Genomic DNA, 16500 nt, shown 5'->3' with positions numbered 1-16500 from the left:
TGTACACAGTGACTGCACCAGCAGCAGAATAGTGAGTGCAGCTCTGGGGTATAATACAGGATGTAACTCAGGATCAGTACAGGATAAGTAATGTCATGTATGTACACAGTGACTGCACCAGCAGCAGAATAGTGAGTGCAGCTCTGGAGTATAATACAGGATGTAACTCAGGATCAGTACAGGATAAGTAATGTCATGTATGTACACAGTGACTGCACCAGCAGCAGAATAGTGAGTGCAGCTCTGGAGTATAATACAGGATGTAACTCAGGATCAGTACAGGATAAGTAATGTCATGTATGTACACAGTGACTGCACCAGCAGCAGAATAGTGAGTGCAGCTCTGGGGTATAATACAGGATGTAACTCAGGATCAGTACAGGATAAGTAATGTCATGTATGTACACAGTGACTGCACCAGCAGCAGAATAGTGAGTGCAGCTCTGGGGTATAATACAGGATGTAACTCAGGATCAGTACAGGATAAGTAATGTCATGTATGTACACAGTGACTGCACCAGCAGCAGAATAGTGAGTGCAGCTCTGCAGTATAATACAGGATGTAACTCAGGATCAGTTGAAGGGAACATAATAATTTTGGTTTTACTCTCTTCTAGAACCTGGAAATCTACAAGATGACGGCTGAGCAGTTCCATACGGCTGCAACCAACGCCGAGTTCAGAGTCAAGTAGGTTACACATTTTTTGTACATATTTTCCCTGACTCCCTTTATGTTCCTTTCCCCTTTGGCCTGGAGGTGTTGCAGGGCTGGGGATCATGTAGCCCAGTGACTGGGAGATCCTGGTAGGAATCACCTTAATGTACAGTTTCCTTAGTAATTATGCAGATAGATAATTATGTGCCGGTAATAATTGACTGCTTCCTTGATTAAGAAACATGCATCATCCTTTTAATCAGTGATAAGTTGCAGAGTTTGGCGTCTCCCCCCGTTTGGTGTAGATGTGCGCGAGGCTCCGCTCTTCAGGTGTTCTGCCTATTTATAATAATGAAAGGAGATGTACAGTAACAGGTTTAATTACTCTCCTGTGGTACTCCTCGCAGTCGCCATCAAAGGTAATAAATGTAGAGGCCGGTGTCCGTGAGCGCGATGCATTCAGACGCGTCCTCTCCTCTGCCGCTCTATTCATAAGGGATAATCTTCATGTAGGCAGGTGGCTTAAAGGGAACATGACCCATATAGAGTAAGGGGGATAAAGCTTTTATTTCACCGTCTGAGATGGGATTTCACATGGCCGTCTCACAAAACTTTATTGACTCACAGGTCAAGTTATTTGGAGGCGACTCCTCTTAGGCTGCCTATACACATGTGATATTCTGACTTGGAAGAATCCCTCATATTAGTCATCCCACAGGTGTTTGCACAACCATTGCACATTGTACAGCGCTGCACTTGGCGGCTCTGCCTTTGGCCCTGCGTGTTATGTGGCTCTGCGCTTGGCTCTGCGTGTTGTGTGGCACTGCTCTTGGCTCTGCATGTTGTGCGGCACTGCACTTGTCCCTGCGTGTTGTGCGACACTGCACTTGTCCCTGTGCATTGTGCGGCACTGCGTTTGGCCCTGTGCGTTGTGCGGCACAGCGCTTGGCCCTGCGTGTTGTGCGGCACTGCGCTTGGCCCTGCGTGTTGTGTGGCACTGCGCTTGGCCCTGCGTGTTGTGTGGCACTGCCTTTGGCTCTGCGTGTTGTGTGGCACTGCTCTTGGCCCTGCGTGTTGTGTGGCACTGCCTTTGGCCCTGCGTGTTGTGTGGCACTGCTCTTGGCCCTGCGTGTTGTGTGGCACTGCCTTTGGCCCTGCGTGTTGTGTGGCACTGCTCTTGGCTCTGCGTGTTGTGCGGCACTGTGCTTGTCCCTGTGCATTGTGCGGCACTACGTTTGGCCCTGTGCATTGAGCAGCGCTGCGCTCTGAATGATGTGTCTCATTTGTCAGCTGATACCTCCATCCTTGGATTCTAAAATATGGATCCGCTAAGCCAGAATCTACCACGGAGGCTTTTATACTGTGACATTTATGGCACCAGTCTCTTCTATTTCTCCATGTTGATCCATTTAGCCACTAGGACCCCAGTGTCTCCCCCAACCGAGATGATGTTAAAAAACAGTTGATTCTTGCCTTGTCAATTCATCTCTGCTCCATCTGTTACTTGTCATAAGCTTCCATGTGACGAGGGAGGTCTCTGCGTGACCCCTGAGGCACCGACGTGACCTTTGAGGCCAGTGATTTGCCACAATAGTCACATGGATGTACAGCACATGGATAAAGACCAGCGGGGAATAGCACTTTCTTACACATTTGGTTTATCCCATTCATACATCGGCCAATTAGATTGACCCTCCTCCGAGTTACCTACGTGTTGCGATTGTGTGTGTGACCTTCTAAAACTTTTCCTTACAGGGTGACCTCCAACGCTCTGGTGACATCATAAGTCCCCAATGACGTCTCCTCTCCCTGTTTTGGTACCTTGCTCATTACTTGGCATTATGGTTATATGATCCGAGGATGCATGTACCACTCCCGGGCTGATGTACGTGTCACATTATCTACTTGTGTGCTTTTCCCTTCCTCTCAGTCACACGAGCCATTACAAAGGAAACACAAATTTATGTTTTCCTATTCAGGCAAATTGCGGCCCCTTAAGAACCCTTGACCCCAGCGAGGGGCTCGATCGTAACGGCACGTAGATAAATAGATGTACATAGCGAAGAAGCAGCCGAGCTCAACACAAAAACCTCGTCCCTTTGAGACCCTCGAGACTTTGTATCCTGCAGGTTAACCCCCTGTGTGCCCACCATCCTCCGCAGCCCCCTCCATGCCCCCGATGCCACCGCATTGCACAAAAAAAAGCGTCGGGAGAGGAGGTTGCCAGGCAACTAAGTTACTCCAGTAGTCATAGAAGCAAATGAAGAGCGGGTTTATGGACCGCCGTCCCCGCTAGTGGTTAATTGTATCTTAACCCTTGTGCGGAAGCGCGCCATAAGAGGTGCTCCAAAGTCATTTCAAAGAATGAGATCCTTACTTCAGAGCCGCAGCTCCCGGTGGTCAGGTCGGAGGAGGCGCTTCGTTGCTAGGTTGCTTCCTGACGTGGTTTTCCTTCTTCTTTTTACTTCTGAGACTGAAATCTTCAAGAAATGGAGAGGAATGCAGTAGTTATTAATCCGAGGCTGTGTACCCGCACGCAACGCGAGCCCTTGTGTATTAGAGAGGACTTATTCTAAGATATAGATTGTCCAGCTCCTAAGAGCCTCCCTAGATGCCTCCTGGCCAAAGACTGTGACATTTTATAGCGTTAGATTGGACTTGACCAACTTGTGTCTTTATTCATTTTACAATATTAAGGTGCTGATCCAGCAGAAGGCAAAAATTCCTTCAAGACCAATGCCCGTTGGCTGGTACAATGGACAAAACCCTAACATGTCGTAGCCAAAACTTGTCCTACTTTTCACTTTTAGGTGAAGGCTGTCCAGGTCTTTCTTAGGGTTCTGGGTTCCCTAAGTCACCATCTTTCCTTTATGCACTTTTTTTCCCCTTCAAATCAACAGTAAACTTTATTAAGTAAGGTGCTACAAGAAGAAAGGCACCTACAGGTTGGTCACCAAACAGATCCAAAGAGTACAAAAGGGCCAAGTACAGATAAATGGGCACAGCGTATAATCGGAGTCCGCTCCGTAGAACCAGGATAGACATAGAACAAGAACATTAGAAGCCGCAGGATTCTGGAGTTAGGTGTAAGTGTTATATTCAGCTTTTCCGAACTCAAACAATATAAAACCGAACTCAAGCAATGCACCTTTGCTGCCCCACCACTCCGGGCCTACTGCTATAAGAAGGTCCTAGAGACGGACATGTATTCGTGTAGCACCTGTACCATACGGCATGTAACCTCTTGCCGCTCTTTCTCTCTATGAATAAAGATCCATTTTTTGAGGGGAAAGGGTAGCTTTGACCTTAATCCAGTTGCGGAGGGCTGGTGGGTGGCTGGACATCCAGAGCCTCACCACAGTTTCCGTAAGGAAGATCCTCTCCAAGGTGGACTAGAACTATTCAGGGTTCAGGAGTAAGCACTTTTGGGGTCGTACTGTCAAAGAGAAACTGGTCCAAAAATCCCCTCATGACAGGACGGCAACAGATGGAAGAAGGCACCCGAGGTCTACGCACACTTTGGGGCGCAGGTATGGGGAAGCGGGTCGAGGTTTACTAACTCTACCTGATGTCAACTGCATTCCATAAAGTTATACAATTACCACATGTGATCACACAGACCACAGATACTAGTTTGGGCCTAGAAGGGGGGGTATTCCATTCCTTGTTCATCTGCGGGCCCCCCTCAATGTCCCAAGTTTTATGCACCTCTTGAGTTACAGAAGGGGATTGGTTAGCCGGGATCTGGTGACCTGAGTCATCTACAGACCCTCGAAAGCACAGGTGTAACCAAGATCCGTAACGCCCCGCTCCATTCCGCATGCTTAGAGTTAGGAGGTACATGGATGTCACCGGACCTCCCTCTATAAGACCCCACGCACACCAGATTTCAACATGAACGATCCATTGAAAGGGAAATGGGCCGCCACAAGAAGCGTCTGGCAGTGGCTTTAACCCTTTATTTCCTGTAATGAAGATGTGTATGTGAGAGGCCAGAGCTTTTTGGGCACTCTTGGTTTACTACACCCCCATATTACACCAGGATAGTAGCAGTAGTGTTACAAGGCCCCAATTCACCATCTATACCTGACCCCCCGCCCCATATGTAACTGTCATCATATAGGAAGAGACATCTCTCTTAGGCTCATATAAGGGGTGTTTGAGGATGGACGTTCAGTTTGGGAGAGTGAACATAGGGGGTGGCTGTGCAGGGTTATACACCCCTCGGAGCCTGTGAATGGGTTACCATTGTCTTCCGTATTAGGTAGGTTCTTGTTGTTGTAGTGGTAAGTGTAGCGGTTCTTCACATTGTGCAGGAAGGCAGCGACGCTTAACCTCCAAGCCATAAACCAAGGTTTTTATTTGTTCGGATAATTTGCGCTGCACATTATAAGTAAAAAGGCCAAGTAAATGCTGTGAGAGCGTCAGGCGAGCGGGCAGAGCGTTTCCTAGAAGGAAAGGTTAGTGCGGAGATGAGCGGCTCTGGATGCTATACAAACACTCAGCGGAGCCGGACCAGGAGCGCCGCGTCCTGGGATCATCAGAAGTGAAATATAGTCAAGGACTGGAGTCACGGCTATAGGTACAGTCCAGGTCTCTATATGTGCTGCGCTGCTCCCCTGTATGGAATACAGCTTAATATTGGGCTAATTTCATAAAGTTAATACTAGACCAACTAAATGTTAACCTCGGGCCAAGTCAAAAAACTTTTCAGTAAAATGGGGTGAATAGAAACCTAAAAGAAACCTTCCGTAATTTTTTTGTCTGCATCCCCCATGCAGAACTATACATCACCATGGTAACAGACTACAGAAACAAAACGGTGTAGTCAGACCCTGCAGTTATGTGTAACTTTTGCTTCCCCTTCTGACATCTACAGGACAGCTGAAGTTAATATGTCTACAGACAGTGATTGCATTTTAAAGGGGATGTCAAAGCTTTACAAAAAAAATGCGTAGCAGACTTGGGTGAACTATGAAAACTGTAAAAAAATTTATTTTTGCCTCCTCCAGTACTCCCAATGTCCTGCCATGACCCTGTTTGCTTACAGAGGTGGACGCTCCTGTCCGTCCTCTGCTACACACCTAATACAGCGTCGCTTTCAATATGTATCTCCCCCCCAGTCTTGTAAAGCCTGGACAAACCCTTTAATGGAAATCTATCATCCGAATCCATCCTGATAAACCAGGGACATTACTCATAGATCCAGGCACCGGGACTGTGGTATCTTCTTATATTTGTTATCCATGGCCTCCTTCTAAAATCATCTTTTAAAAATGTTTGCTAATTACCAGGGGGTGTTACCAGAGCCCCTCTGTGCTGCAGTTTCCCAGGCTGTAACACAGTCTCACCCTACCACTCTGCTCCCTCTGCACAGTGGGAAATGGAAGTGCTTTTAGACAGTGTAACAGCCTGTGGAGCTACAGCACAAAGGTTCTCTGGTCACACCGCCAATCATTTTAAAATTATGCTAATCAGTCAGAAGGGCTTTCTGGCTCATTAGCATAATTTTAAAAGATAAGCAAATATAACAAATAAAAGAAGATTACCGCAGTCACTGGGGGCCTGGTTTATGATGATGGATTTGGGCAAATGATGAAAGTAGGGCAAAAAGATGACCTTTTTATAATTTGGGAATAGTAGAAAAAAAATCAACAACCCTTTTTGTTCCATCTCCAGTAACAATGGCTGATTGGTCTCCTCTCTGGGACCCCGGGGGTCATCCTCGCGGCTGTATGAATACATACATTTCGCTCTCTCTTTTGGACGCAGCCTCTGGCACCGGTAAAACAGTCCAGACAATAAACAGTCCCCCCCCCCTCCCAAAATGGAGTGAATCTCGATGCACTCTGCCTATTCTCAGTGCTCAGGGATCCATGACTCAGTCTGGGCTTCAGAAAGGACAGTTCTCTAATCCCCCCCCAGCCACAGGGAATAAAATGCCATTTCATTTCCAGCTCTATTAATGTGCCGGATCCGAGGATAAAGCACGGCTCCCAAAAGGCTCCGGCCAAATGTTTTGCGTCCCCCTTTGTCTCCTTTTGAGTGTTACATTTAGATTAGTTTGCCGCGGATTAAACCTTATTACCGCTGCTGAATCAGTAAAATAAAATCAGTGAAGAGGACGGAGCTTATTGCAGACGCTACGGAAAAAATATAAAACCTTCCCTTAAAGTGCTCTCGGCTTTTTATCCCCCCCCCCCCACCTACGTTTTTTTTCTTCTTCTCCTTCCCTCGTCTTATCTTTTCCACGTCTTGCACCGGGCTTGCGCGGTTCGCCGTCTACGTGTTACCGTGCGATGCTTTCGTTATTACTTTTTTTCTAAAAGGTAAAGCGCTGTACAGAGAGAGGATTAAGAAGTTGTTAAGCGATAAAATTATTCAGAGCTAAATTATGTTTTTCCGTCCTCGCGTCTCATTATGAATGGATGGCTGAGCCTTCTTTCGAGAGGCGCTATTTTTTTTTTTTTTCCCTCTCCTTTAATTTATTTATTTTTTCCTTTTTTTTAATTGTGCGCAGAGCTGGAGCATATAGAGGCCTCCGCCGCGTTGGGTAACGGCTGTCAGCCACAACCAGAGGAGGTTTTAGTTGGTTATTTTACTATTAATCGTAACGGGGTATTTTTTGGGTTTTTGAAATGCTGTCCTGTTTGTCAAAAATCCCCAAAAAACTCAATTTTGCGAACAAGGATATGTCACCTTGTCTACGCATGATGGAACAGAGACTGGAGCTGTCGAATGTTGCCTGAGATTATGCTGAGACTTCCTGCTGGGAGAGAGGCAGGGAAGAACTTCCAATTCCCAGTCTAGATTTTGTGTAGAAACCATTCGCTGTAAAACTGACTAAATAAACCTGGTAAATCTGAAGTTCTATTCCAGACACATTACTATTTTATTAGTATTTTAGTTCTGTACTTCTGAGCGCAAGAATATCTGAGTACTACCAAGCATAGTCCTGAAAGATTGGTGACTAGTGATGCTGGTTGGTAGTTGAGATGATGCTGTGACTTCCTGCTGGGAGAGAGACAGGCAGAGCTTTGCATTCTCAGTTTCATGGCTGTAGAGAAGCATACACTGTTAGGCCCCATGCAGATGACCACATGGGGGTCCGTGATATGAGTGCACAATATGCAGCCGTACCACGGCACCATAGAGGTCTGTGGCACACAGAGCCGGATGACTGCACCAGGAGATGTTCTATATTTTGCCGTTTTACGGGGTCGGATCCTTTACTTTCGGAGAGAGGAGGGGTGAGCACTTTCCTTCTCCCGGGCGAGCGCACAGCTGTGTGCATAAAAACCTACAGTGGAAAACTGAACGCAAAAACTTTGTAAGCCGGAAGGTTTGTTCACATGTTGCGTTTACATCGCGTTAACCAACACATTAACATCGCATTCACGTGAAATTTGAGGTTAACATGATGTACATGTCGTGTCAGTGTGATGTTTACAGAATGCGTTTACAATGAGATAGCGAACACAAAGTGTAAACACCCCCCGTCTTTTTTAATATTATACATGTCTTACTTTTTAAACACAGTGTCCACGTCTTCGGGTACTTTGAGGCGAAACTAGTTGTCGTCAAACAAGTAGAGTAGGTGGGAGTCTTTCCATTATACCTTATTAGGTGTCTCACCTGGATTTGACTCACAATAACTGAGGCAAACAACTGAATACTAAACAGAGATGTGAACAGGCCTAAAGAATATCTCAACGCCATCTTGCTTATTGAGAGATATTTCTGTGACTTCCCGCTGGGAGAGAGGCAGGCAGAGCTTCAGATTCCCAGTTCAGACTGTGGCTTCTGTAGAAACCATAAAGACCTTGCACTGGGGCCCATCAGCTTCTAGTTAAGCCACTGCCCGGCAGCTCCCCTTCTGTTGTTGTGGCCCGGCAGCTCCCCTTCTGTTGGCGTGGCCCGGCAGCTCCCCTTCTGTTGGCGTGGCCCGGCAGCTCCCCTTCTCTTGGCGTGGCCCGGCACCTCCCCTTCTCTTGGTGTGGCCCGGCACCTCCCCTTCTCTTGGTGTGGCCCGGCACCTCCCCTTCTCTTGGTGTGGCCCGGCAGCTCCCCTTCTCTTGGTGTGGCCCGGCACCTCCCCTTCTCTTGGTGTGGCCCGGCAGCTCCCCTTCTCTTGGTGTGGCCCGGCAGCTCCCCTTCTCTTGGCGTGGCCCGGCAGCTCCCCTTCTGTTGGCGTGGCCCGGCAGCTCCCCTTCTCTTGGCGTGGCCCGGCAGCTCCCCTTCTCTTGGCGTGGCCCGGCAGCTCCCCTTCTCTTGGCGTGGCCCGGCAGCTCCCCTTCTCTTGGTGTGGCCCGGCACCTCCCCTTCTCTTGGTGTGGCCCGGCACCTCCCCTTCTCTTGGTGTGGCCCGGCACCTCCCCTTCTCTTGGTGTGGCCCGGCACCTCCCCTTCTCTTGGTGTGGCCCGGCAGCTCCCCTTCTCTTGGCGTGGCCCGGCACCTCCCCTTCTCTTGGCGTGGCCCGGCAGCTCCCCTTCTCTTGGCGTGGCCCGGCAGCTCCCCTTCTGTTGGCGTGGCCCGGCAGCTCCCCTTCTCTTGGCGTGGCCCGGCAGCTCCCCTTCTCTTGGCGTGGCCCGGCAGCTCCCCTTCTGTTGGCGTGGCCCGGCAGCTCCCCTTCTCTTGGTGTGGCCCGGCAGCTCCCCTTCTCTTGGTGTGGCCCGGCAGCTCCCCTTCTCTTGGTGTGGCCCGGCAGCTCCCCTTCTCTTGGTGTGGCCCGGCAGCTCCCCTTCTCTTGGTGTGGCCCGGCAGCTCCCCTTCTCTTGGTGTGGCCCGGCAGCTCCCCTTCTCTTGGTGTGGCCCGGCAGCTCCCCTTCTCTTGGTGTGGCCCGGCAGCTCCCCTTCACCTTCATCAGGCACAAGCCCTTTGCTCTTACCATCTACAACATGAAAAGTTTTCCCCGTTGTGTCCTGGAGTTGCAGTTTTTTCCGGCATCCCATAATATTTGGGTAGAGCCAAATCCTAAATATGTCCTGTCAGGCCACCGACGTCTTGGAGAATAGTCACTGATTCTGCAGAAGGAGAAACAATCTGAGCGCCTCGTCGGCCGGCTCCATCAGAAGCAGCACTTGAGAAATCACTTGTTTACAATGGCCGGCAGTGACCTGATTGGTAATTACCCGCCCCAGGCGAGGCCGGGCTCCTTCTCCCGGCAATCAGGACATTAATTCAGCGCTGTCCTGCTCCCTGGAATAGTAATTGCTGCCTGTTCTTGGTCAAGTTTCTCCGGTTGGTTGCGATGATTTTGAGAAGATTTACTTGGGTCTCTAAAGATGAGATTCCGAATCAGGAAATGCGGCAGATGGCATGGACGTGGCGCAGGGCGTGGCACCGCTCTCGTGTCCTTACAGGGAAATTTCTTTGAGTTCTAGTGTAAATAGGAAACACATTTAGACTTGAAAATAAAATAAAAATTGCTTCCCCGTCTTTGGCTCCTCATCCTCACAGCACAGCTCTGAAATGAAATATCATCTGGAAGGTGTTATTTACCTTGACCACAAACTTCTGGTGGTTTATTAGGTCAGTCTCTACTGACAGGTCACCTTTAAGAAGAATAGCAGACCTTGTAGGGTGTTCTCATGGTTAGTATTTACTGATAATGGTCCAGGGAAGGACCATTGGTGAACTTGTGACAGTTCCATGGTCAACCAAGACTCGTGAAGGTTTGTCTATCTCATCCTAGAAATTGCTGTAGACTACGACCCAAACGTGCCGGATCCTCGTTGTATTAGGTTGTATACAGCCGCCATATTTCTGCAGAACCTCCATGATCACGCTGCTTCTTCTCCTCCATCTCCCATTGTACCTCGCGCCTCCCTCCTCCAGCACCCTGGACAGCAGCCATTCCTTCCCTTTGTATCTGTCATCGTTCAATAACCGAGCAGATGCTCCGCGGTGTCAATGAAAATCTGATGTTGCAGCCAACCTTACACACATTTCCACTTCCCATCAGCCTCCCTTAATGGCTCGTCTGGCTCTACCAGTCCCCGAAGCCTCGGCCCGATGATTAGATGCCGAGAGCTTCTTTGCCTTAATAGAGGTTTCATTAACTGTCCGGGTCTCGAAGCTCCGACAAGTGCGTCTGATTCCAGTATTTGCCTGAACTCGAAGCCCTCGTTGCCCGTCCCGGAGATCCATAAGCCCCTTTATTACTCCGCCAATCCAAATGGCCCCTTCTTTAAATGTTAGACATAAAGTGCTGGGCGCCGGCTGCCGCTTCTCAGGCTAATGGCAGCTTTGCTGGATTTCACTCAGATTTAGCCAACTTTATGTAGAGGTAATAATCTTCTGACTTATTTCTTGAAGGTTGAATTGGCATCAGCGAGGATCGAGGCTTTCCATTAGAGGAAATCATTATATGGAGCATATACAGGAGTGGGGGCTGCAGGAGGTCAGTAAGACGTGACTACGGTCTAGGGGAAACGGCGCCACACCTCTCTATTGGTTGTATCTGGTATTACAACCTGATTAATGAGAGCTAAACTACCACACGTGACCTGCTGTGGTACCATTTCGGAAGAAAGCAACATGTAATTTTGGTCACTTTTGGTCTATGGGAGGCATCAAGAGCATTCCTAGAATGCTACAGGGCAGAACACAGCAGTGTGAGGACACCCCATCCCCCCAGTGCAATCCTGGAATATAATTCCATATATCACAGTCCTGCTGCTACTAACAACATACACAAATCTCTGATTACACATCTCTCCAGGGACAATACATAACACTGGCTGCACAGAGCACAGCAGTGCGAGGACACCCCCCACCCCCAGTACAATTATGGAATGTAAATCCATATATCACAGTCCTGCTGCTACTAATAACATACACATAGGTCTGATTACACATCTCAACAGGGACACTACATAAATCTGGCTGTAGAGAGCACAGCAGTGTGAGGACAACCCCCTAGCGCACTTGGAGAAGCTACAATCCTGGAATATCAATCCATGTATCACAGTCCTGCTGCTACTAATAACATACACATAGGTCTGATTACACAACTCAACAGGGACACCCCCCCCCCCCCCAGTTCAATCCTGGAATATAAATCCATGTATCACAGTCCTGCTGCTACTAACAACATACACAAAGGTCTGATTACACATTTCTCCAGGGATTATACCTAACACTGGCTGCAGTCTGTATGGTCACTCCTGCTGACAGGTTCCCCCAGCATAGGCCCCATTATAACCTCCCACCCCCGGCCTCTGCTGTAAGTACGTGCCTGCACTTGTAGTGTCACTGTTGCCCCTGAGTGATGTTACTCGCTCTCGGATCCGGCTTCTTTTATTGGACTGGGAGCACACGACACTTAATTAATGGCGAGCCTCCCGCTCCGCGGACTGGAAGTTGATTATTAACCTCACTTCTCGTTCCCTTTATGCATATAAAATGAGGAAAACAATTAGTCAATCGCATTCAGCCTCATTAAATCCTTTGTCCCCGTTTTGTAGATGGAATAAGCAATAGGAAAATGTAACGTATCCGGACGACTCCAACTCATCTCTCCCTATTTATCCACCGCGACCTTTTACATCCGCCAGCGCTCATTTACATATTTAAAGGGGTCTACGAGAGCGGAGAGAAATGGCTGGACTAAGAATAGAAACTGATTGCTGGGGGGTTGGGCAGAGTTTGTTGTACGGGGAAAAACATTACTTTTCTGTAGGATATTAGGCCTGGGTTTTGTCGCCAGTAACGATGCAACATAGTAACATTCAGATGTACGAGCCGATACCGTGATACCAGGGGGCAAATATACCGTCTACATATATCCTAATATTACAGGATTTATACATCATAAATCCACTCTAAGGCTAAATTCACACTGCCGTGAGCCCGCCGCACCGTAGCACGGCGGGCACACGGCAGCGCGGGGAGAGGAGGAGGAGGTGAGCGCCGCTCACCCCCGCCCCTCTCCATAGGAATTAATGGCGCACGGGGCCGTAATACGGGGAAAGATAGGACATGTCCTATCTTTCCCCGGGCTACGGAGCGGTACGGTGCCGCACGTGTGCGGCACCGTACCGTTCCCGTACAGGGCCGTGAGCCCATAGAAGTGTATGGGGAACGTATATCGCCCGTATATACGTCCCCCATACATGTGTGTGAATGTAGCCTAACAGTTATACTCCAGAGCTGCACTCACTATTCTGCTGCTGGTGCAGTCACTGTGTACATACATGACATTACTTATCCTGTACTGATACCGAGTTACATCCTGTATTATACCCCAGAGCTACACTCACTATTCTGCTGCTGGTGCAGTCACTGTGTACATACATGACATTACTTATCCTGTACTGATCCTGAGTTATATCCTGTATTATACCCCAGAGCTGCACTCACTATTCTGCTGCTGGTGCAGTCACTGTGTACATACATGACATTACTTATCCTGTACTGATCCTGAGTTACATCCTGTATTATACCCCAGAGCTGCACTCACTATTCTGCTGCTGGTGCAGTCACTGTGTACATACATGACATTACTTATCCTGTACTGATACTGAGTTACATCCTGTATTATACCCCAGAGCTGCACTCACTATTCTGCTGCTAGTGCAGTCACTGTGTACATACATGACATTACTTATCCTGTACTGACCCTGAGTTACATCCTGTATTATACCCCAGAGCTGCACTCACTATTCTGCTGCTGGTGCAGTCACTGTGTACATACATGACATTACTTATCTTGTACTGATCCTGAGTTACATCCTGTATTATACACCAGAGCTGCACTCGCTATTCTGCTGCTGGTGCAGTCACTGTGTACATACATGACATTACTTATCCTGTACTGATCCTGAGTTACATCCTGTATTATACTCCAGAGCTGCACTCACTATTCTGCTGATGGTGCAGTCACTGTGTACATACATGACATTACTTATCCTGTACTGATCCTGAGTTATATGATTATTTTGTTCCTATATTCTCTCATGTAATGGATTCTCCTGCCCCCTCCCTCCTCCCGCAGACTCTGGTTATTCCTTTGCCTGTATCTCCCCTTCCCCTTGCATGTAGTGACATTGTTGCACTCTCAGGATTGCGGAGCAGCATCATTTCCTGGCGGTTCCTTGGAGATATTTTACTCCTCTCCTCTTTGCCCCCGCTGTAGCCGCCATCTGTTTTATTACCTCTCCTCATTCTCTTGTGCAGAGTGACACAATCAGGTTGAGAGGAGAAGTCTCTGCGATTCCCTCTGCCCTGGGGACTGTCCTGAATCAGTAACAAGATTAATGAGATGAATGTCCTGTTTCCACATCCAGGCAAGATCGCGTCTCGTTGCATTCTGGGAGCCGGATCGGGTTCTGCTTTTTTGGATTTAAGAACTGATTATACTTGACGAAGCCTGTACCTGAGACGCGGATAATCCGGATAGACGGCGGCTGCGCGCTCCTGTGTGCTCTCTAGTCCATTCATAAGCCATTTCCCCTTTAAGAAAGATCACATATACTTTATTCTATCCATTGCCAGCAGGTAGAAGAACGTACAGAGGTCAGAGGTGAGTTCTCCTCTATTGCTCCTCCTGGCAATGGATGTCGCCAAATCAATCCACAGACACATCTCGGCGCCGGCAATCTCATCTCCTATACTGGAAAGCTGACCATACGGAGATGAATGGCGATCCAACTGGCCCATATTGGAAGAAGGATTGGACATGTTGTATTTCAACATGGTCAATCCTTTGATCCTCATAAGATTATGCCAATGCCAGAGACGTCTGCTGCTTGGTCCCCTCTTGGGCATATAAGCTCAGCAGAGCCGGGGGTGCATGTGTATGTATATATATAATATTTATATATACCCTCTATGGCAGTGGTGGCGAACCTATGGCACTGGTGCCAGAGGCGGCACTCTGAGCCCTCTCTGTGGGCACCCAGGCCATCACCTCATCATGAAGTTCACCAGACAGGACTCAAAGAATCTTCCTACAGAATCTTCCTACAATGATAGGGGAATTTGCCCTCCTCCTTTTAAATGCATTGGTGTCTTTAGGAGGCTGAACGATTGAAAGTTGTCAAAGAACAAGGAGAAATAAATTACTGCTTAAATTGCTGTGCTGGCACTTTGCAATAAATAAGTGGCTTTTGGTTTAAGTTTGGGCACTCAGGCTCTAAAAGGTTCGCCATCACTGCTCTATGGTGACCTTATTAACCTGCAGGAGATGAAGGCTTCAGATGCCAAGAGTGCATGTCCCACTGTAAATCAATATTTTATTCTCCTATTGAAAGTGCATGCTCAGCAGATCCAGGTGTGTGTGTATATGGGATAGGGGGGCTTGTGCAGTATATCAGACCACCAACCAGCTCCATGGCAATCTAATAGACCTGGCTGAGGGTGCACATTGCTAGCTCACACCGGATTGTACAATTGCTGGGATAGTCCCCCAATACTGACTTTCAGGATTTGGGGGGTGTCCCTAGTGCTCGCCCTACACCTCTGTGCTGCCTCCTTTCATATGTATCAGAATATAGGTAGCCATGGATGGGCGGCCGGTACCATGATGTATATACTGGAATTGCTATTTATGTTTATTTTTTTATCATTTCTTTACGTTCTTGTTTGTTAACACATGAGCCATAAAGGTGCAGGTCCCGGAGGATGATGGATCCTCACTATATATCTAAATAATTGACGAATCAGACTTTGAAGGGAAGGGATTGGATAAGGAAGGGAAGGGTTTGGATAAGGAAGGGAAGGGATTGGATGAGGAAGGGATCTAGGGGAAACACTTATATATAACATAACCGTCAATGTTATTTACCAAACAGAAAATGCAGAGCCAATCGGTGAGTGTCCTGCTCCCTGTATCCTGACCATCTAATATCCATGATGGCCAGGAGTGCATGTGTGCGGGGAATTGGAGGAATAGCTTGTGACTGCTATAGAAGGTGCACGGCCAGTTACACAGATATTATGGACTCTCATAGGTGCAAAATTCATTTAAAAATCATTTCTTTGATCTCTGCTGTCAGATCAGGGTTTTCGCAGAGCTGAAGCTTCTGTGCAGTGTATCGGACACATCATTAGTACAAGGCTCTCCACTATCCTAGTAACCTGGAAGTTACATGTATCAGTCTGCAATCCGTATTGTCAAGACTGGATACAAATGTAGCAAAATTTAAGCAAGATTAGAAGTTTGCAGACTAAGGGTGCTGCCACACGTTGCGTTCTTGGACCATTTTAAAGCATGTGTTTTCAGTCAGTTTAAAAACGGTCCAAGAATACGACGTGTGTCAGCACCCTTACAATCTCCAGAACCAGTATATATTTGTTCAGCAAGCAGAGATCTTGTAATCTGCAGAGCAAATGCAGTTTCTCTCTATGGGAAAGTTGACCATACAGAAAGCAACCAGTGTTATATATTGTCCCTGGATAGATGTGTAATCAGACCTTTCTGTATATTGTTAGTAGCAGCAGGACTGTGATATATGGGTTTATATTCCAGGATAGTATTTTCTCTACCTGTGCTGGGGGTTGTCCTCACACTGCTGTGCTCCCTGCAGCAAGTGTTATATATTGTCCCTTGAGAGATGTGTAATCAGACCTTTGTGTATGTTGTTAGTAGCAGCAGGACTGTGAAATATGGATTTAGATTCCGGGATTGTAACTTCTACTAGTGCACTAGGGACATATCCTCACACTGCTGTGCTCTGTGCTGTCTACAGGCAGTGTTATATATTGTCCCTTGAGAGATGTGTAATCAGACCTTTGTGTATGTTGTTAGTAGCAGCAGCAGAACAGTGATGTAAGGGTTTATATTACAGGTTTTTAGCTTCTACAAGTGGACTGACGGAGTGGGCAAATCAAAGATGTAAC

The 16500-nt window shown here is 47.8% G+C and overlaps 1 protein-coding gene across 3 annotated transcripts in view; it reads left to right on the top strand.

Moving 5' to 3' along the window:
- Positions 1-16500, top strand: part of CHCHD6 (coiled-coil-helix-coiled-coil-helix domain containing 6) — a 173557-nt gene that overhangs the window by 79930 nt on the left and 77127 nt on the right. For all 3 annotated transcript variants that reach the window (XM_072127026.1, XM_072127025.1, XM_072127024.1), the window contains one exon: positions 618-688. In XM_072127026.1, the coding sequence (XP_071983127.1) occupies positions 618-688 (71 nt within the window). The remainder of the gene's footprint in view (positions 1-617; positions 689-16500) is intronic.

Source organism: Engystomops pustulosus, chromosome 10 (genome assembly GCF_040894005.1).
Source record: "Engystomops pustulosus chromosome 10, aEngPut4.maternal, whole genome shotgun sequence".
NCBI classification, from domain to species: domain Eukaryota; kingdom Metazoa; phylum Chordata; class Amphibia; order Anura; family Leptodactylidae; genus Engystomops; species Engystomops pustulosus.
The sequence above is the reverse complement of the archived record's forward strand: the minus strand, read 5'-3'. Positions and strand labels throughout refer to the sequence as shown.